General features: G+C 44.9%; 1 protein-coding gene across 1 annotated transcript in view; it reads left to right on the top strand.

The window, feature by feature from the left end:
* WNT2 (Wnt family member 2) overlaps window positions 1-16,663 on the top strand; it is a 46,036-nt gene extending 29,373 nt beyond the window's left edge. The window contains exon 5 of the mRNA NM_001195319.1: window positions 15,588-16,663. Coding sequence (NP_001182248.1) covers window positions 15,588-15,817 — 230 coding nt within the window. The 3' untranslated portion in view covers window positions 15,818-16,663. The remainder of the gene's footprint in view (window positions 1-15,587) is intronic.
* The last annotated feature ends 2,055 nt before the right edge of the window (window positions 16,664-18,718 follow it).

Consider the following 18,718-nt stretch of genomic DNA (forward strand, 5'->3'; position numbering starts at 1 on the left):
TACTCTTGCTAGTTAGTGGCTTCTTCCTGTTCAAATCCACTCCTAATCTGACTGACGTGAGCTGGCTTGTTTTGTAATTTCAATTTGTGAAGTGGATAAAGTCTGTCGGTCTAGTCCACTGTTTTCCAAAGTGAGGACTTCTTCAGAGACCTGTTGGATCAGAATCTCAGGGTTTTTTTTTTTTTTTCATGAGATTCTGTATGCTTTTCACGCTCAAGCACATCAAAGTTTGAAAAATCCATAGGGTTTCCCTGGTAGCTAAGATGGCAAAGAATCTGCCTGCAATGAGGGAGGCCCAGGTTTGATCCCTGAGTGGGGAAGATCCCCTGAAGAAGGGTATGGTTACCCGCTCTAGTATTCTGGCCTGGATTCCACGGACAGAGAAGCCTGGCTACAGTCCATAAAGTTGTAGAGAGTTGGACACAACTGAGCAACTAACACTGTCACTTCACTTCTCAGGGAATCCACAATTCCCTGATTTTCTATAAGTGTCAGGTACGAAGAAATCTTACCTGAGATATTTGTTGTTGTTGTTAAATATCTGATCGCTTCAAAGGAAAAAGAAGTTTTTCTTTTTGAAAAGCTCTAAATAAATGTCACTCAAAAATATCCCTGCCTTGACTTACACAGTATGAGAGGGTGTTCTTTCACATTAAGGCATTTTTTGGGACCCTCTTTTACTGGGAAGAGCACTCTGAAATGATCTCATCCATCAAAGCTTCCCTTGGAATTAGCTTGACGGAGATCATCAAGTCAGCCCTTTAGTGAAGGCCTGAAACAATGATATCAGGACTAGTAGATTTTGGTGAGAATTACAGAAGGGTGAGTCAAGACCCTAGGGTATTCCTGGGTGAAGACAGACCCAAACCTCAGGTTGGAAAGGTAATGGGAACTTTGGGTGAACTCCTACTGAGAATCAGGCCTTGGACTGCAAGCCTTATGTGCATTTTCTTTAAATCTTCACAGCAGTTACCTCTATTTATAGAGAAGGAAACTGAGCCTCTGAAAAGTTAACTTGTCCAAGATTTTGTGGCCGTAAGTGGTAAACAAAACAAAATAAATAAAATCAAAACAAAATTCTATACTTTTCTTACCTTACTTCCTGAAACTTGAGAGTAGCGACTGGGGGGCTGTGTAATAAAAAGGCAGCATGAGGACACAGAACATAATGGAATGAGGTGCCCACAAAGCAGGGAGCTGATTTGGAGGGTGTTATGTCTTCAGTTGCTCCTAAGAAATGATAAGCTTGAAAACCTGTAAAGGAAGACTTTCTTATGGCAACAATAATGACAAAAGACATTTTTTACCCCCCAGTCTTCCATTGAAGAAGCTGAGTGCTCTGATGTTCAACTATAAATACTTCCTAGAGATTCGGAGAGTAGGTACAGCTGTGTGATGCTGTGCATATGACATTTTGCAGGCCGAACTGGAGGCCAGATCTAGGAACTGGGCTTTCGGGGATGGGTGGTTGTGTGGTTATCTCCTCTGGTTATTGCCCCTGGCATCTGTAAATCAAAGAAGTCCTTAAGTTAGAGATAGGTGCATCTCTGGCTAAGGAATGCTGCTGTCTCTCCAGAGAAGGCCTGCACCTAATCACAGACCACTTGCACTGGTTATTCTGTAAAACCCTGACCTGGGCCAGAGGTCACCACGAGGTCTCCTCTCCTGCTGCAGAAAACAAGCAATCCTCCTGTCAAGTTCAGAAAGCAAATGGAGTTCACCAGTTGTTTAACTTGTTACTGAAAGCCTGAGACAGGTTTCCCTTGCTGTCTAGAAGCAGAACCTTCCTATAAAAACTTTCATAAGCCGAAATGGCCAAAAGCGAAGAAGTGATTACCTTAGGACACATCTTGCTAACAGATGCACAGAATCCATGGAGATAGAGCATGGACACTCACGAACTCAGTGCTAGGTGACGGCGCCTTGGTACTAAGATGCCGAGTGCAGGTGCTGGGGAAGGAGCTGGGTAGGGCTACTCCTGTTGCTCTGGGCGGGCGCTGCCTCTGTACCGGCTTGCTCCAAAAACAAAGGCTCAGTGCTACTTTCACTTTTCGCCTCTTTTGGTAAAGCAGAAATTCTCTTGGGATTTCTTCTGGTTAGCAAAAACCGGTACTGATGTAGAATTTCTGCAAAGTGAAATGCATAAAGTGAACTTCCTCAGAAATCAGAGGAGAGCTTTACCTGCCTAACAGCTGCAGACTGTGAATGATGTGAGTTCTCAGATATCGTGGTTCTTCCCACATAAACCATATTAGCAAACAGCTCAATACCTATGGGAACACAACCCCAACCAAGGCTTACACAGACTGGTTGGTGTTCTAGACCTACCCCGTGGTGTGACTAGCTTGCAGAACCTCCGAACTCTGTGATTATGACCTGATTAAAAACAAACAAGAGAACACCATCTCAGCCAATAGCAGTGGGTGGGCCTTATTTTGATCCGAAATGTACAATTCCCACCAGGATATCTGAGGTTCCTCATCTCTCCATGGAACAAATATTTATTAAGGCCCTTCTATATGCCAGAAACTACGCTAAGCCCCAGGAATGCAAAAATGAGGTAGTCAGAATTGGTCTTTGCCCTCATGGCTTCATAGGCCTCCCGGTCCTTGTGGATGACCCAGGTGGGTGGCAGGCAGGGGACACAGGCTAGGTGCTAGGAAACCCTACCTGGGCCAAAATGTGATTTTCTTAGGTTTCAGTTCTCACTCCATTGCTCTATTATGAGGTCTTACCTTACATTTGTCACTTTGAAAATTAAAGAATAAGTTTTTTATCCCTTTCTATGTTAAGCTTTATTGTAGAAATTTCATGATATCTAAAAAAGTGCTAAGACAGCTAGAATAGGCAAGAATGATACGAAAATATATTGGTGAGGTTTTTAAGTTACCATTTTCACAGTAATTATTGATTATCTTATATAATTTATATCAATACTATTTGGTGGACCCTCAAATTCCTGGTGGCATATAATGCAGATAGCCTATCCCTCCTTCTTATAACACTATTTTCTTGACCTCTGTAACACTGCAGTCTCCTGATTTTCCTCCTGACCTGAAATTGTTCTTTCTCACTTTCAGTCGTTAGTGTCTCCTTGTCTACTTCTAAACCTTGAAGATCTTCAGGGCCCAATCTAGTCTCTTCTCACTGGTTCCTCTGCATTTTCTCTCTGGGTGGCCTCCTCCATTGATACGGTTCTAACTGCTCCTCAGACCTCATCTGTGTCCTCTCCTCTCTCCTCATTCTGTATTCAACCCCCTGCTTAACAGCTCCAGCATGCTCATGTTTTTATCAACCTACTTCTGTTAGAAATTGAGCTCTAGATTTGCCCCATTCCCAAACATGTCTTCCCCAGGTTTCCCCTTCTCAGAAAATGGCATGACTGCCCACTCCATAAACCCACACAAGCCATAAACCCACACATCCTTTGTTACGCTGCTTTCTCACTTCCACATCTGGTCCATCAGCATGTCCTCTTAAAATGCACAAAGGATCTATCACAGAAAGCCTTCTTCTTTCATTCCTAGAATGTGCCAGCAGTTTTTGTTTAAATATTTGTTCACTACTTGTCTGCCCCACTGGATTCTGACTCCATGATGGCAGGAACCATTAATACATCTGTCTGTTCACCACTGAATCCCTGGCACCTAGTACATAAACATGTGTTGAACTGAACTGAATGGCGAGTTATAAGCAACATAAAATATGTTCACCATATTAGCTGGATACTTACGTTGGTGCAGTGTGCAGCTTAAAGATAATTTGGTTTCTTTTTTCAGCCTGTCTTCATTCATCACTGATTATAACACACAGCCTATGAAAATTCCCATTTAAGCATAAGTGTTAAATGGAATTTTTCCTCATATTCAAGTGCATTAGTGGGGCATTTACAGAGCCTAAGATGCTTCTGGGTATCCATTTCCTTGGATGAGATAAAAGGTCTTAAGTAAATGCAGCAGCAGACTCTATATGTTACTTTTAGCTGCCACCAAATACTCAGTTCTTTTACTCTTTGGGGGGCCTTTTTCATTTACTGTTATCAGTGGGATTACAGGCTAGTTCATCAGATTTCATTGCTAACATACCAAAATACCTTTTACAGCCAATGCTATTTTATAGTATAGACATGATCTGTAAATCTGCATTTCCTTTTAGAATACAAGCTTGCTAGAATTACTATACGTTTAGGATACATTAAAAAGTACCCTGATTTGACAGTGACTATTAGATTGAATTTGTGAAGTTTTTTAAAAAAAAATTTTTTATTAAAAAAAGAAAATTTAATTTTCTTATTTCTAAGTCTTTGACATAACTACTAACAACAAAGAATTTATCAAATAGATATCCTTTACTTTTTTGGAAATAGAAAAAAATATTTCTAATTATTGTATTAATGTGTGATTATTTCTAATTACTATATTAATGTGTTACAAATAAAAGAATGTTAAAGTACTTTAAAATAATGTATCTGCATACTTCTTTTAAGCTTTCCCCATACAACTTATTTTGTGCTGCTATGGTAATCTTAAAATTTGCAAATTTCATATGCCTATGAATTTGCAAATTTCATATAATAAAGAGCCCTGCATTATAGATTAGGAGATGGATGCTGCCTATGATTATTTCTACTGATTACTAATTGGGTAGTCTTGGACAAATTCACTTCTCTGGGTCTCTTAAGATATGTATCTCACTTAGAAATTCCTAAGGTTCCTATGACTCAATCTTCGAATGAATGGGTTGTTAATTAATCTTACTCTAAGTTTGCAATAACAGAACCTGAATCTGATGCCACAGAGTCTCCTGTCATTTTTAATTTCTATCATTTAAAAATGTGCCACATTTCTTGTATATGTTCTCTTTATATATCAAGTGAGATATTTCAAATAAAAACCAGGCTCTCAGCTCCTCTGTCCTCATCACAGTGCCCTTGGGTGAGCCCTTCCTGGAGAAGTATGCCTCTGTTTGGCAAGGGAAGGTTGATATTAATTTGTAAGAAATTGATTTTAGTACTTAATAAATCAGGAAGAATGTGTTTACCACCTGAGTAATATGAGACCTAATACTGTCCTTAGGGAACAAGATGTATGAGAAATCACCAAACATTTCAAAACAGTGTATGAGCCCTAGAGCCTGATGTGCTAACGTTACAGGACTTAGGAAGACGGTCCAGGTGGGCTTGGAGCAGACAGAGAGTGCTCGATGTAAGGTGCTGAAGTAGGCCCTGAATCTTGAGGGGTGGGAAGACTTTCAGTCTAAAGGAGTTAGGGGAAAGTCCCGTGCAGCAGGTGAGGGTAACTCTACGGTCTACATGGCTGTGACATCAGAAAGTCACTTCAGTAGGACAGTGAGGAGTCAGCTTGATGAGGGTGCGGGTGGAGGGTGATGGGAAATAAACATGGCTTAGGCTAGTCAGAGAAGGCAATGGCACCCCACTCCAGTACTCTTGCCTGGAGAATCCCATGGATGGAGGAGCCTGGTGGGCTGCAGTCCATGGGGTCACGAAGAGTCGGACACAACTGAGTGACTTCACTTTCACTTTTCACTTTCCTGCATTGGAAAAGGAAATGGCAACCCACTCCAGTGTTCTTGCCTGGAGAATCCCAAGGATGGGGGAGCCTGGTGGGCTGCTGTCTATGGGGTCGCAAAGAGTCAGACACGACTGAAGTGACTTAGCAGCAGCAGCAGCAGCAGCAGGCTAGTTAGTGCCAGATAAAGAAAGCCTTGAACAGTGTGACTCAACAACTAATTCCAGGATGCTGCTGCTGCTGCTCATCAGGCTCCCCTGTCCCTGGGATTCTCCAGGCAAAACCACTGGAGTGGGTTGCCATTTCCTTCTCCAATGCAGGAAAGTGAAAAGTGAAAGTGAAGTCACTCAGTCGTGTCCGACTCTGCGACCCCATTGACTGCAGCCCACCAGGCTCCTCCATCCATGGGATTCTCCAGGCAAGAGTACTGGAGTGGGGTGCCATTGCCTTCTCCAATAGGATTCGCTAATTTAATGGGATGCTCTTTCCTGAGCCAGTCAAACCTTTCCTAGTGATTATGAAAATGCTGAATAAAATGCCTTGAGATAAGTGGAGAAACATTGTCCTGGCTGTAGCTTTATGATCCTTGATGCAAGGAAGGGGGAAGCCTTCCAAGCAGATGAATGTGCGGCCTCTAACATGTGCTCTTTAACATTCTTTTCTTCCCTCGATAAATCTGTGTTGTGAATGACAACATGTAAGTCAGCCAGAGGAGAAACAGCCTATTGGATGACGGGCTTAAGTGAATCTTGCTTTATGCCCTAATGGTCAACATATGGGCTTCTGTCAGCCTGGAGGGCAGGAATTTCCAGAGATACAGACCCATCCAGAGAGATAGAGAGTGCCCTTCCTCCAGGTCCCTGAGGTGTGGGTCTGGGAACTATTAGCACAAGCCCCCCATCCTCCTCTGCTGTCAGGAAGATGCATGTCAGTGGAGACAGAAGTGTTTCTGCGCTGGGAACCCTGACTCCGTTATTAATTTTATAGCTCTGGGGATGGCATGCTTGATTCTGTAATGTTCCATCAGCCTTGTTCCACCGAAGGTGTGTTATGTGGTCCCAAAGTTACACAATTTAGAAGCTCCAATTCTTTATCCTTTTCCCTCACAGGTTTGTGAGCTCTTGTGTGGGTCAGGATGAGGACAACACCTGTGGGAGGAGAAAGGTCGATCTGGCTGGAAGCTGCACCTTCCCATGGTTGCAGACAGCCTGGATCTCCCGGGCACTGACTCCAGGCAGATGGTCTGACTACAGAGTAGTGTAAAGATGATAGAAGGCTGCGTCTGCTGGGCCTAAGACTGCTCCACCCTGGGCAATGGGATCTGTACCCAGCAGGCCACGCATCTGGGCATATTTCACAAACCTAAAGCAAAGGAAGTCAGGGAAAAGAGTTTCCTACTTGGCACTTCTGTTCAGTGAACTGAGTAAATCAAAGTGTAGTAAGAAATAATACTATAAAGCAATGTTAATAATATTTTAAATAAGCAATCAAATCTGAAGCATCTAAATATATGTTTATCCTTTTAGCCTATCAATTCGGGAGGCTGATATTAGGCCATTACTCAAAAATATTTTTAAAATTTCTCCTCTGAAGGATTTTTAGAGCCAGCCACACAGGCTATTGTAGACATTGTATGATGCAAATATGTGACCAATTTGGCATTTGGAAATGGCACCGAGAATCTCAGAATGAAGTCTGAGAAGAGTTAGGTGAGTGATCAAGTGATGCCATTTCATTTTTAGTGAGATGCAAGCTGATGTGTGCTGCCTCGCACTCAGTCGCTTCAGTCACGTCTGACTGGAGTGCAGCCCGCCGGGCTCCTTTGTCTATGGGACTCTCCAGGAAAGAATACTGGAGTGGCTTGCCATGCCCTCCTCCAGGGGGTCTTCTGGACCCCGAGACTGAACCTGTGTCTCCTGCACTGCAGGTGATTCTTTGCCATTGACCCGCTGGGGAAGCCCAGTTGATGATGATACAGGCTTTTCTAAACTAGAGAATTCAGTGTAGAGACACTCCTCCCAGAGTCTCAGTCACATCCGAGACGTACATTAGAACCTCCTTGAGGGCGCACATGTTTTAGAGATGTATACCCTGCTATTACAAAGTAATCAGTCTGTCTAGTTCCTCAGAAAGGAGATAGGAATTCAACAGGAATATTATAAAGGAAGGATGCAGTATAAGCTATAAGCTCCATGCTAACCAGCCTTGTCTACTTTCTTACATAACTTCACATGTCTTAATTGTCGATGACATATCATGTGCTGGAGAAAAAGTTCCCCTCCAAAACAGCTGCATGTCAGGACCTTTGCAAGTTCTTCAGTTGATAAAATAATGAAGGGAAAGAGCAGGAAATAGGTAGAAGCACTGATCACATACTGTTACACATGAGCCAGCTTTCTGGGGCCTATTTCCTATTTTCTGGTGGGACACGAGGCCCAATCACAAGGTCAAGACCTCCATCTCTGGGCTCGGATATGCCTTCTCCAAATTCTGACCCTGCCACCTGCTTGCCGTGTGATCACTTAACCTCCCTGACCTTCTCTTTGCTCAATTCCAAAACAGTGATGATAACAGTACCTACTTTATAAGTGCTTATGACTATTAAATGAGATAATGCAGGCAAAGGCTTATCACAGGACCTGGCCTGTATAAGTTAAATATTGGCCCCAGTTATGAACAATAAGAAGAGAAAGAGGATAAGAAAAAATGTAGAGGGGAAAAAAAAGAAAGAAGAAGAGGGGTAAAAGAGAGGAGAAAATACAGGATGGATGAACTTCAGCTCTATCTGGCTTTGAAAATGTAAAAACTGGCCCTTTTGGGCTTAAATCTGGTAGTGTAGCTGGTTTTATTTGTGGCCCAGGCAGGGGTCATCAGATCATGTAATGAGTGACTCATTATTTAATAAGTTGGTACATTATTTAGAATAAAAGATCTGAAATATATGTCCCAAATATTCAGCATTAAACAAGGAGTCAGATCATATAACTCAGTGACTCCTTTTCATACACATGAGCTCACTCTCTCCCCCCCACACTCATGCACAAATGCATAGTCTTGACTCTTTCTAAAGATGATGGTGATGGTGTTGTTTTCTGTCTTGAAAGAGTAATGGGAGGTTCCGAAGACAACAGAGGCCTACTGCTGTCAATAATACTAAGTCCTTATTCTAATTTTGATCCAGGAAAACAATACCAACAAGTTTTATATAGTTTCTGCACTCTGGCAAATGCTGTCTTCAGGGTTTTGATGAAATAGCTCTGTTGTTCAGTTCAGTTCAGTTCAATTCAGTTGCTCAGTCGTGTCCGACTCTTTGCGACACCATGAATCCCAGCACGCCAGTCCTCCCTGTTCATCACCATCTCCCAGAGTTCACTCAGATTCACGTCCATCGAGTCAGTGATGCCATCCAGCCATCTCATCCTCTGTCATCCCCTTCTCCTCCTGCCCCTAATCCCTCCCAGCATCAAAGTCTTTTCCAATGAGTCAACTCTTCACATGAGGTGGCCAAAGTACTGGAGTTTCAGCTTTAGCATCATTCCTTCCAAAGATATCCCAGGGCTGATCTCCTTCAGAATGGACTGGTTGGATCTCCTTGCAGTCCAAGGGACTCTCAAGAGTCTTCTCCAACACCACAGTTCAAAAGCATCAATTCTTTGGCTCTCAGCCTTCTTCACAGTCCAACACTCACATCCATACATGACCACAGGAAAAACCATAGCCTTGACTAGATGGACCTTTGTTGGCAAAGTAATGTCTCTGCTTTTGAATATGCTATCTAGGTTGATCACAACTTTCCTTCCAAGGAGTAAGCGTCTTTTAATTTCATGGCTGCAGTCACCATCTGCAGTGATTTTGGAGCCCCAAAAAATAAAGTCTGACACTGTTTCCACTGTTTCCCCATCTATTTCCCATGAAGTGATGGGACCGGATGCCATGATCTTCATTTTCTGAATGTTGAGCTTTAAGCCAACTTTTTCACTCTCCTCTTTCACTTTCATCAAGAGGCTTTTAGTTCCTCTTCACTTTCTGCCATAAGGGTGGTGTCATCTGCATATCTGAGGTTATTGATATTTCTCCTGGCAACCTTGATTCCAACTTATGTTTCTTCCAGCCCAGCATGTCTCATGATGTACTCTGCATAGAAGTTAAATAAACAGGGTGACAATATACAGCCTTGACGTACTCCTTTTCCTATTAGGAACCAGTCTGTTGTTCCATGTCCAGTTCTAACTGTTGCTTCCTCACAGGTCAGGAAAGGTATTGCTGAGGCAGGTCAGGTGGTCTGGTATTGCGATCTCTCTCAGAATTTTCCACAGTTTATTGTGATCCACACAGTTAAAGGCTTTGGCGTAGTCAAGGAAGCAGAAATAGATGTTTTTCTGGAACTCTCTTGCTTTTCCCGTGGCTCGGTCACTCAGTCATGTCTGACTTGGCAGCCCCATGCACGGACTGCAGCGCTCCAGGTTTCCCTGTGCTTCACTATTCCCTGAAGTTTGCTCAAACTTATGTCCATTGAGTTGGTGATGTTCTCCTATCATATCTTCTGCCCAAATTACAGCAAGTGTCAGAACTTCCCTTCGTCCCTACAGTCTGTCTTCAGATCTAATGAGATCCAAAGCCCAAAGCAGAGCCAGTTGGTAGTCTGTTGCTAGGCAGCCTCCGCCTTCCTCTCAGCCAGCCCGTCCTGGTGCTGCTCATCCCCCGGAAGGGCTGTGGCCACTCCAGGCTGCAACCTCACAGCGCTCTCACTTCAGCGATTCTCACCCTTCTGTTCAGAGTCTCAGTGCTCCAGCATTCTGTAGCTGAACACTGAACTGCGGAGACACCTCAGTGCCAGCGTCTCCGCCTCTTTTTCTGAAACCACCTCTGAGTTAAGCTCTTGCCAGTGGCCGTCGCTCTGTCTGCTCCTCTCAGAGTTTGGACGATGTGGAGATTCCTTCACTGAGTAGCCATCTGTCCAGATGGGGTCTAGTCCAGTCGCTGCATTTGGGGGACAAAACCCACCAGGGCCATTATTCAAGGCTGAGCTAGAACGCCAGCATAGGCCTCCTTGCGCTCACAAGCCACCAGAGGACGACTGCCGCGTGTGATGTCAGTAAAAGGCCCACAGCCTGAGTCAGGAAGGAGACATTTTGTCTCCCTGTCCTGGCCCCTGTGCCCCACAGCCCCAAAGTGGGTAAAGAATTTGAACTGCATTTTAATGGGTTTATATTCTGATAACAGCATATCAGCAGAAGTGAGGAATGTTTATCAGTGTGCAGGGCTTATGAACAAAACACAGAAAAGGTAAAAATTCTGAGTCTCCTGTGGATGGCAGGTGAGAACACTTTTCACACCTGCTAGGGGTCTCATTCACACCCCGGGCTTCAGTTGCCATTCCGCAAAAGATGTCCTAATCTGTGTCTCCATCCTGACCTCTCTCCTGAGTCCCAAAGAGGATTTTCAGTGACCATTCCTACCTGGATGGCCCACATTCACAGCCAACTCGACATGCTGCAAACTAAGCGAGTTATCTTTCCTCAAAGCCTGCCCATCCCAGGTGTTCCCACCTCCGAGAATGTCCCCATGTAACCCCAAGCGCTGCTGTCAGAAGCCCAGAAGCACTGCTCAGTCGCATCCTCTCACCTGTTGGTCCAGTCAGCCCGCGCATCCTGAGATGCTCCTCTGCAGCGTCTCTCGAGTCTGTCAGCCTCTCCCTTTCGCACCACCACGGTCTCCGTCCAAGCCACGTCGTGTCCTGCCCAGAGTTTCATTGGTTTCTAACTTGTCTGCTGGCCTTCACCCTGGCCCCCTGCAATCCAGTCACCCCTAGTGATTCTTCTGAAACGCAAATCAGGTCACGTCACCCTTTTAGGGAGCACCCCCCTGCCCTTGGCTAACATGTAAACCCCTGAGCCTGAGATACAAGGTCTTTCCCAGGCAGCTTCTGCCCACCTGACCGGCTCATCTCCAGCCACTGCCCTGTTTAGCACTACCTTCTCAGCAAAGTGAACACTTTTCTGCTCCTCACACATTCCCACGTCTTTGCACATGTGTCAGCTGCTGCTTCCTCTGCCTCCTCTTCCCCCTTCTCTTCTTTTTCTCATACCACAAAGTGCATGTATCCCACATGTACAGCTCAGTGAATTCTCAAAGAAGCACCTCCGGGTATTAATAACATGCGCCCAGATCAGGAACTTGAAGAGAATACTATTCTGGAAGTCTCCTCCGCACCTCTTTTCACTGCTCCCCACCAAAAGACAGCACTACCCTGACCTCTAATAGCATAGTTTTCCCCATTTTTGTACTTTATATAACAAATACCTACACGCAGTGCATCAGATCTATCCTGCAACACAACAAACTCCCAGTCAACTTAATGGCCGGAAGTCGCCTCGAAGTTCCATCTCCAGCCTCATCTCTTTTTCATTAGTGTTTTTCTTTTTCTAAATGTGCTCTTTGGCTGCACTGCGTCTTAGTTGTGCCACGTGGGCTCTTTAGCTGTGGCACACAAGCTCTTAGTTGCAGCGTGTGGGATCTAGTTCCCAGGCCCCCTGCATGGGGCGCACAGAGCCTCAGCCGCTGGTGCCCCGGGGAAGTCCCAGCCACATCACTCCTTTCACCTGTGCTCTTTCATTCACTTCATCATCAAGCTTCTCAGTCACCACCTGGCCTCTCCTCCTGTTCATGCTTCAGTCCACTGGGTCCACCCATGTTGTCCCACTGAGGCAGCTCCCATTAAAGGGCACTAGTTACCTCCCTTATTGTTGAACCGAATGAACCGTTTTCAGTCTTTTCCTACCTGACACGTATCACCCCCTACAACTCATCCTTTAATCCAGTGAGTCACCAAACCTAGTGATCCTTCCTCTTTAACACCTCATGCATTTGTCTTCTGCCTCCTCTCATTATCTCTTGCCTGGACTAATCCAAAGGACTCAAGATACCACCCTGCCCCAAGCCACTCTTCCAGATTTATCATTTAGACATATTTTTCTCTGAATAAAAATCTGGACTGGCTCACCGCCCACCATGGAATAAAGTCCTAATTGTAGCAAAGCAGGAAGACTCTCTGACCTGTTGCTCCAACCTCCCTTTCCGTGTTTGTTGCCTAACACGCAGCCTCTGCCTCGGTCACGTTGAATCTACACAGTCTCCTGTGTACTTGACCTCCAAGTTTCTACTGGGAGGTTCTCTCCTGCCAGAAAGGCCCGTCACCCCATTCTCCCTTCAATCTTCTATTCATCCTTCATGTCTTATATCTAATGCCACCTCCTCTACAAAACCATTAACAGCTCCTTTTCTGATCCTGTTCACTACTATTAATATTAATAAACATCATTATGATAATATGCTTCATGTACTCTCCCTAGAACATAAACTCCTCAAAGCAGGCAGGATCTTTGTTTTGTTCATTGACACAGCTCAAGCTCCCAGAACTAGGCCTAGCACATAGTAGGCACTTTTGTTAAATACTTGTTAAGTGAATGAATGAAGTAAAGTGTTAGTCACTCAGCTGTGTCTTACTCTTTGTGACCCCATGGACTGTAGCCTGCCAGGCTCCTCCTTGGATTCTCTGGGCAAGAATACTAGAATGGGTAGGCATTCCCTTTTCCAGGGGATCTTCCCAATCCAGGGATTGAACCCAAGTCTCCTGCATTGCAGGGAATTTCTTTACCATCTGAGCCCAAGTGAACGAATGGTTAACATTTATTGAGCACTTCTTATGCCAGGCACCTCCAGGCATAATCTCATTCCATCCTCACCACAGCCCCTGAGGAAGGAACTGTTTTTATTCCAATTTTGCATGGGAGGAAACTGAAGCTTAATGAGATTAGTAACTTATCTTACTTAATTTACCCAAGGTCACACAGTCATACATGGTAAAGCTAGGATTTGAACCCTGATCTGTCCAAGCCCTAAATAACCTCACTCTATTGTCTTTAGCTTTATGGTGCTATTTTCACAAAGCCCTGCCTTTGGCTATAGAAAGTCTTCAGCAAATGGAGCAGTTATCTTGAAGTAGTGGAAATACCTCTTTACATATTTATCTCTTCCTTGTATTATGAGTTTCCTGAGAATCAGAACTGAACAAAAATCCTAATTATTTTATTTCCTCATCATCGCCACCAACACCCCAAGTAGCCCCACAATGTCTTACACATTTGCCTTCACTGAACATTTACTGAATTAAATACATGGGTGTGCTGTTAACAGGCAGCATTTGGCAGCGAGTCCTTTCTGCACAGTAATCCTGAGTCCTGTCCTGATGGTTGCCCCGAATCTGGCTGCTGTCTCTTCTAACCCTTTGCTTCTTCAGCATGATGTAGGCTCTGAGCCATCCCTGGCTGACCCACCCGCCACCCTGACCCCAGCCCTTTGCCATCCTTCCTGTCCTTATGAAATTCCCCTGCCTGTCTTCCTGCAGTCAGTGGCCTGATCACGCAGAGCAAGTCCTGCCCCTCCTACTCTTCTTCTTGACCCCATGCCCTGCTTGAACCTGGCTGCTTCCCTGGTCATTCTTGACAGGCAGGGCAACATGACATTTATGTAGATAATTGGAACACAGGGCGGAATGTGATAAACAGAGTCACGAGGCACTGGAGGAGTTATAAAGAGGGAGAAATTCCTAGTTAAATAATGGAGGAACAGAAAATGAAGTCACTGTCTTTTTCATCCTGATAAAAGTTTTTTTTGTTTTTGTTTTTTTTTAGTTTTTCAGTAAAGAGCTTAGCTACTCTAGGTTTGTAGATTATTTAGGATTGTCAGTCACAAGTAATAGAAACTTGAGTGGCTTAAGCTAAAAGGGGAAATTTATTACAAGGATACAGGGTGTCTAGGAATCCAAAGGCTGGAATGCAGCCAGACCTCAGAGAGAAATGTCCAGAAAACAGTCCAGCATCTGGGCAGCATTCTCATTCCATGTCTTGTCCTCACTGTCTCTGGACATCTGTCTCATCTTGTCTCTGTGACGTCTTCTCATCCACAGACCACATCATGGTACACAGCTGCCAACAGCTACTGAGTTTATACTTGGAGTTTGTACTGTCTCCATCAGAAGCACAAATCCTCAGGGAAATCTACCTGAGTGGCCCAGTTCAAGTCAGTGCCCACCCCTGGCCCAATCACCTGCTGCTAACAGAGAAGAGTCACATTGTTTACTATTGCTGCCAGGCGCCCTGCTCTGTGCACGAAGGATCACTATAAGCTGAGCAGGCTCTAAAAATGTCCACCACACTTGGTTCTGCTATCTGATAACACTCTCGTAAAAGAATTCTGAGTGCTTCCCCAGGAAAAGAACAATTAAGAGGCTTCCTATCTTTGAGATTCTCGGAGAAACAAATACATAAATATGAACTGCCATGTAGCAAGCATCATCCTAAATAACTAAGACAATGTCCACTAGTCATTTCTAACAGGCTTTTTATACCGGTTTTGTTTATCAAAGACCTAGAATCCTGTCTTCAATCAGGTGTCTCACACACATCTCAATGGCCCACTAGACCAAAGCACAAAAAATAAACCAGGCTGAGCATGGCTTCCTCCTCAAGGCCTTACACAAATGGTGCCCACACATCCCCTTCAGCAAGCAGAGCTCTCTAATCTTTCCTATAAGCCAGTGTAATCAGGTCCAGGGAGGCAGAATCTCCTCCCTTGCGAGAGGTCCATACCCTGACAGATTCCAAGATAACTTCGGCCACTGCTTCCTTAGTGCAGTTTAAGGTCAGGAGAGGGAGGATCAGGACAGGTCCTTCTTTCATTCTGACCTGGCCTTGGCCATTCAGTGACCCATCAGTCCAAGGCTGGGTAAGGGTAGGCAGAAAAGTTCATCCAGCTTACAGTGGGAGTGCTGGAGTCAGGACGCTCAGGACAGCCCCAGGGCTTCATGTCAGTCCTTCCTGGATGTGGCCCTCACTGCCACTGCCGCCGAGGCTGACACGTGCTGTGTGGTCCAGCCCTGGGCTGTGGTGAGGTGGCGTCAGGGCCCAGTCCTGGAGGATGATCTCAGAACCCTTCCTTCAGAAGCATGCTGTATTCCACCCATGCCAATTCAGTAACATGCCCTGACCTGTCTTCCAGGCTCCCTGGGTACAGCGGGCCGTGTGTGCAACCTGACCTCCCGGGGCATGGACAGCTGCGAAGTCATGTGCTGTGGCAGAGGCTACGACACCTCCCACATTACCCGGAAGACCAAGTGTGAGTGTAAGTTCCACTGGTGCTGTGCCGTGCGCTGCCAGGACTGCGTGGAGGCCCTGGACGTGCACACGTGCAAGGCCCCGAAGAGCCCCGACTGGGCGGCTCCGACATGACCCCAGCGGAGGCTGCCATCCATCTTCCCTCCCGCAAGGACTCCATTGGATCTGCAAGGACGCTGGGCCTTTGGGTTCTCTCTGGGAGATACTTCCTGAGGCACAGAAGCCCCTTCCCGCTCCCTGGGGCCACACGCTGCACACTAAGTCTGCCCTATTTTCTCTGACTTCTGGCATCCTGGGACATGTCTCTTCCTGGTCACAACAGGTTGTTAGAGGAGCAGAGGGGCCAGGTCACTGTTTCCACCCCCCTCAACATTTCCTCTTTTGCGAGCAGATGACCAGAGAGAAAAAGTGTCTCAAATGAGCTTCCTCTGTGTTTTGCAACAAATGTTCACAGTTAAGAAATTCTATACTTCTCTCTGGAGGGTACAGTAAAGAAAGCAGGATCAATCCCCACTGATTTAACTTTAATTCTTGAAAAGACCAAGCAAGGCTTTTGCCTGATGAAGTGATTTTCACAGCCTGCTACCTCTGGGGTAATCGGCAATTAGTTGGAGAAAAATGGCTTTCAATAAACTTCAGGTTTCAAATGCATGTATTTCAAGGCATTTGTTGCCATATTAAAATCTGATGTGACAAGGTGGGTCTGTTATCCGTTGGTACAGTTTGGAATCTGTGCAATAGCAAAAGCCTCAGAAAGTGACTGCTTTGCATTACTGTCCGCTCAATATAAAGAATCTTTTAGGGAATGAGATTTGAAGAGAATTAAAAAGGAGACTGATGATCTGGCAGTATTCTGTAACTACTGGGTGAAGATGGAGAAAAGTAGCTTAGAGAGTGGAAGGTTAGAAAACGTGTCTGTACAGATAAGGGGGAAAGTGGGGAATAAAATTCCTACTTGGTGTGATGCCTGTGGCCCATGGAATTTTGTAACTAAAATGGCTTTGAGAATGAACACTTTTGAAATGACAAGACCAGGGAACCAAAATGCTGACAGAGAGGTTTCCAAAGCAAAGTCACGCCCAGACAGCCTCTACCATAAGCAGATGCCTAAAAGTTGGCCACATACACAAGGGAGCATCAGCTAGTACTCATCTCCTTCAAGCACACCGTTAAAGACCTGTCATGTTTAATTGTGTTATTTGATGCTTTACGACGACAAGATACCCTAACCTAAAGCAAATGACACGTAACTTTGCTTATGAAGTTAGTAACTCTAGTGTATTATATTGCAAAAAATTGTAACTTGGAGACTATAGTTAAGGGACCCAGCTGTAATTATGGAAACATCAATAAGCAAATTGTGGCCAGCTTCTGCCCTAAACCCAAAATTGACATCCAGGGGAAATGGAGAGGCTGCCTGCCCTACTTAATGTACCAGATGAAAGAAAGGTGAAATGCATGAAGGTACTCCTTCTGCCCTGTCCAGTTAGGTTCTAGATCTAAATGTTATCTCTTCACACAGCTACGCTAACTAACAGGATGATTCCCTTTAGGCATCTTGTGTCAAATCCCTGATGCTGCTCATCCTTGGATATTTAGACTTATAGATATCAACTTTATGGAGTGTTTTGTCATGATGATATTTGCCCCTTCAGTTTCAGTTCAGTCTCTCAGTCATGTCCAACTCTTTGCAATCCCATGAACCACAGCACGCCAGGCCTGGAGTGCTGTCCATCACCAACTCCCGGAGTCCACCCCAACTCATGTCCATTGAGTCAGTGATGCCATCCAACCATCTCATCCTCTGTTGTCCCCTTCTCCTCCTGCCCTCAATCTTTCCCAGCATCAGGATCTTTTCAAATAAGTCAGCTCTTTGCATGAGGGGGCCAAAGTATTGGAATTTCAATATCAGTCCTTCCAAGGAACACCCAGGACTGATCTCCTTTAGAATGGACTGGTTGGATCTCCTTGCAGTCCAAGGGATTCTCAAGAGTCTTCTCCAACACCATACTTCAAAAGCATCAATTCTTCGGCACTCAGCTTTTTTATAGTCCAACTCTCATATCCATACATGACCACTGGAAAAACCATAGCCTTGACTAGACGGACCTGTGTTGACAAAGTAATGTCTCTGCCTTTGAATATGCTGTCTAGTAGTCATAACTTTCCTTCCAAGGAGTAAGCGTCTTTTAATTTCATGGCTGCAATCACCCTTCTCAAAAGTGACAGGATTCATCTCTTTGCCCTCACTGCCAAATCCTAAAAAAGAGTGAAGTCGCTCAGTCATGTCTGACACTTTGTGACCCCATGGACTGTAGCCCACCACACTCCTCTGTCCATGGGATTTTCCAGGCTAGAGTACTGGAATGGGTTGCCATTTCCTTCTGCAGAGGATCTTCCCAACCCAGGGATTGAACCTGGGTCTCCCACATTATAAGCAGATGCCTTACCATCTAATTTTTCCAAAGTGGCTATTCCTGCCTTTTATTCTGTGGATTTAGCAGGAAGGAGTGGAGTGTCATGGTGGCTGCTCTGGGTCCAATGTGGGCCTGGGGGTCTCGCAAGAAGCCAAGCAGTGGGACTCAGTCTTGGTTACACTGATGCCTGAACCATCAGCACCTCTCTTCTTGCTGGATAAATTGTGAAGTCATAAATCTATGGATATAGTTAGACATGGAAAGGATTTTGGAGGGCATTTTAGTTCCCCTCAGCTTGTATCTGGAAAAACTGAGACCAAAAGATGTGAAGGGATCTACAGAAATACCAGTCATTACCCTGATGCTCCTACAAACAGAAACATACTCGAAATCTTCAAGAAAGTTAGGCACTTTATCTCTTAAATGAAACAAGTTTGTCTCTGAACTAACTTGGTAGATTCTAAGCAATTTTAACAACTTGAGGGGATGTTCATTGTTTGTTTATCCATGGCATGTTTAGATCTGACTTTCTTTTTAGGCTGAAATGTATCCTTCACGATAAGGAACAAGGGGACAAGGCATGTCCTTGTTCCCTTGC

The sequence above is a fragment of the Ovis aries genome, chromosome 4, assembly GCF_016772045.2.
Source record: "Ovis aries strain OAR_USU_Benz2616 breed Rambouillet chromosome 4, ARS-UI_Ramb_v3.0, whole genome shotgun sequence".
In the NCBI taxonomy this organism is placed as follows: Eukaryota; Metazoa; Chordata; class Mammalia; order Artiodactyla; family Bovidae; genus Ovis; species Ovis aries.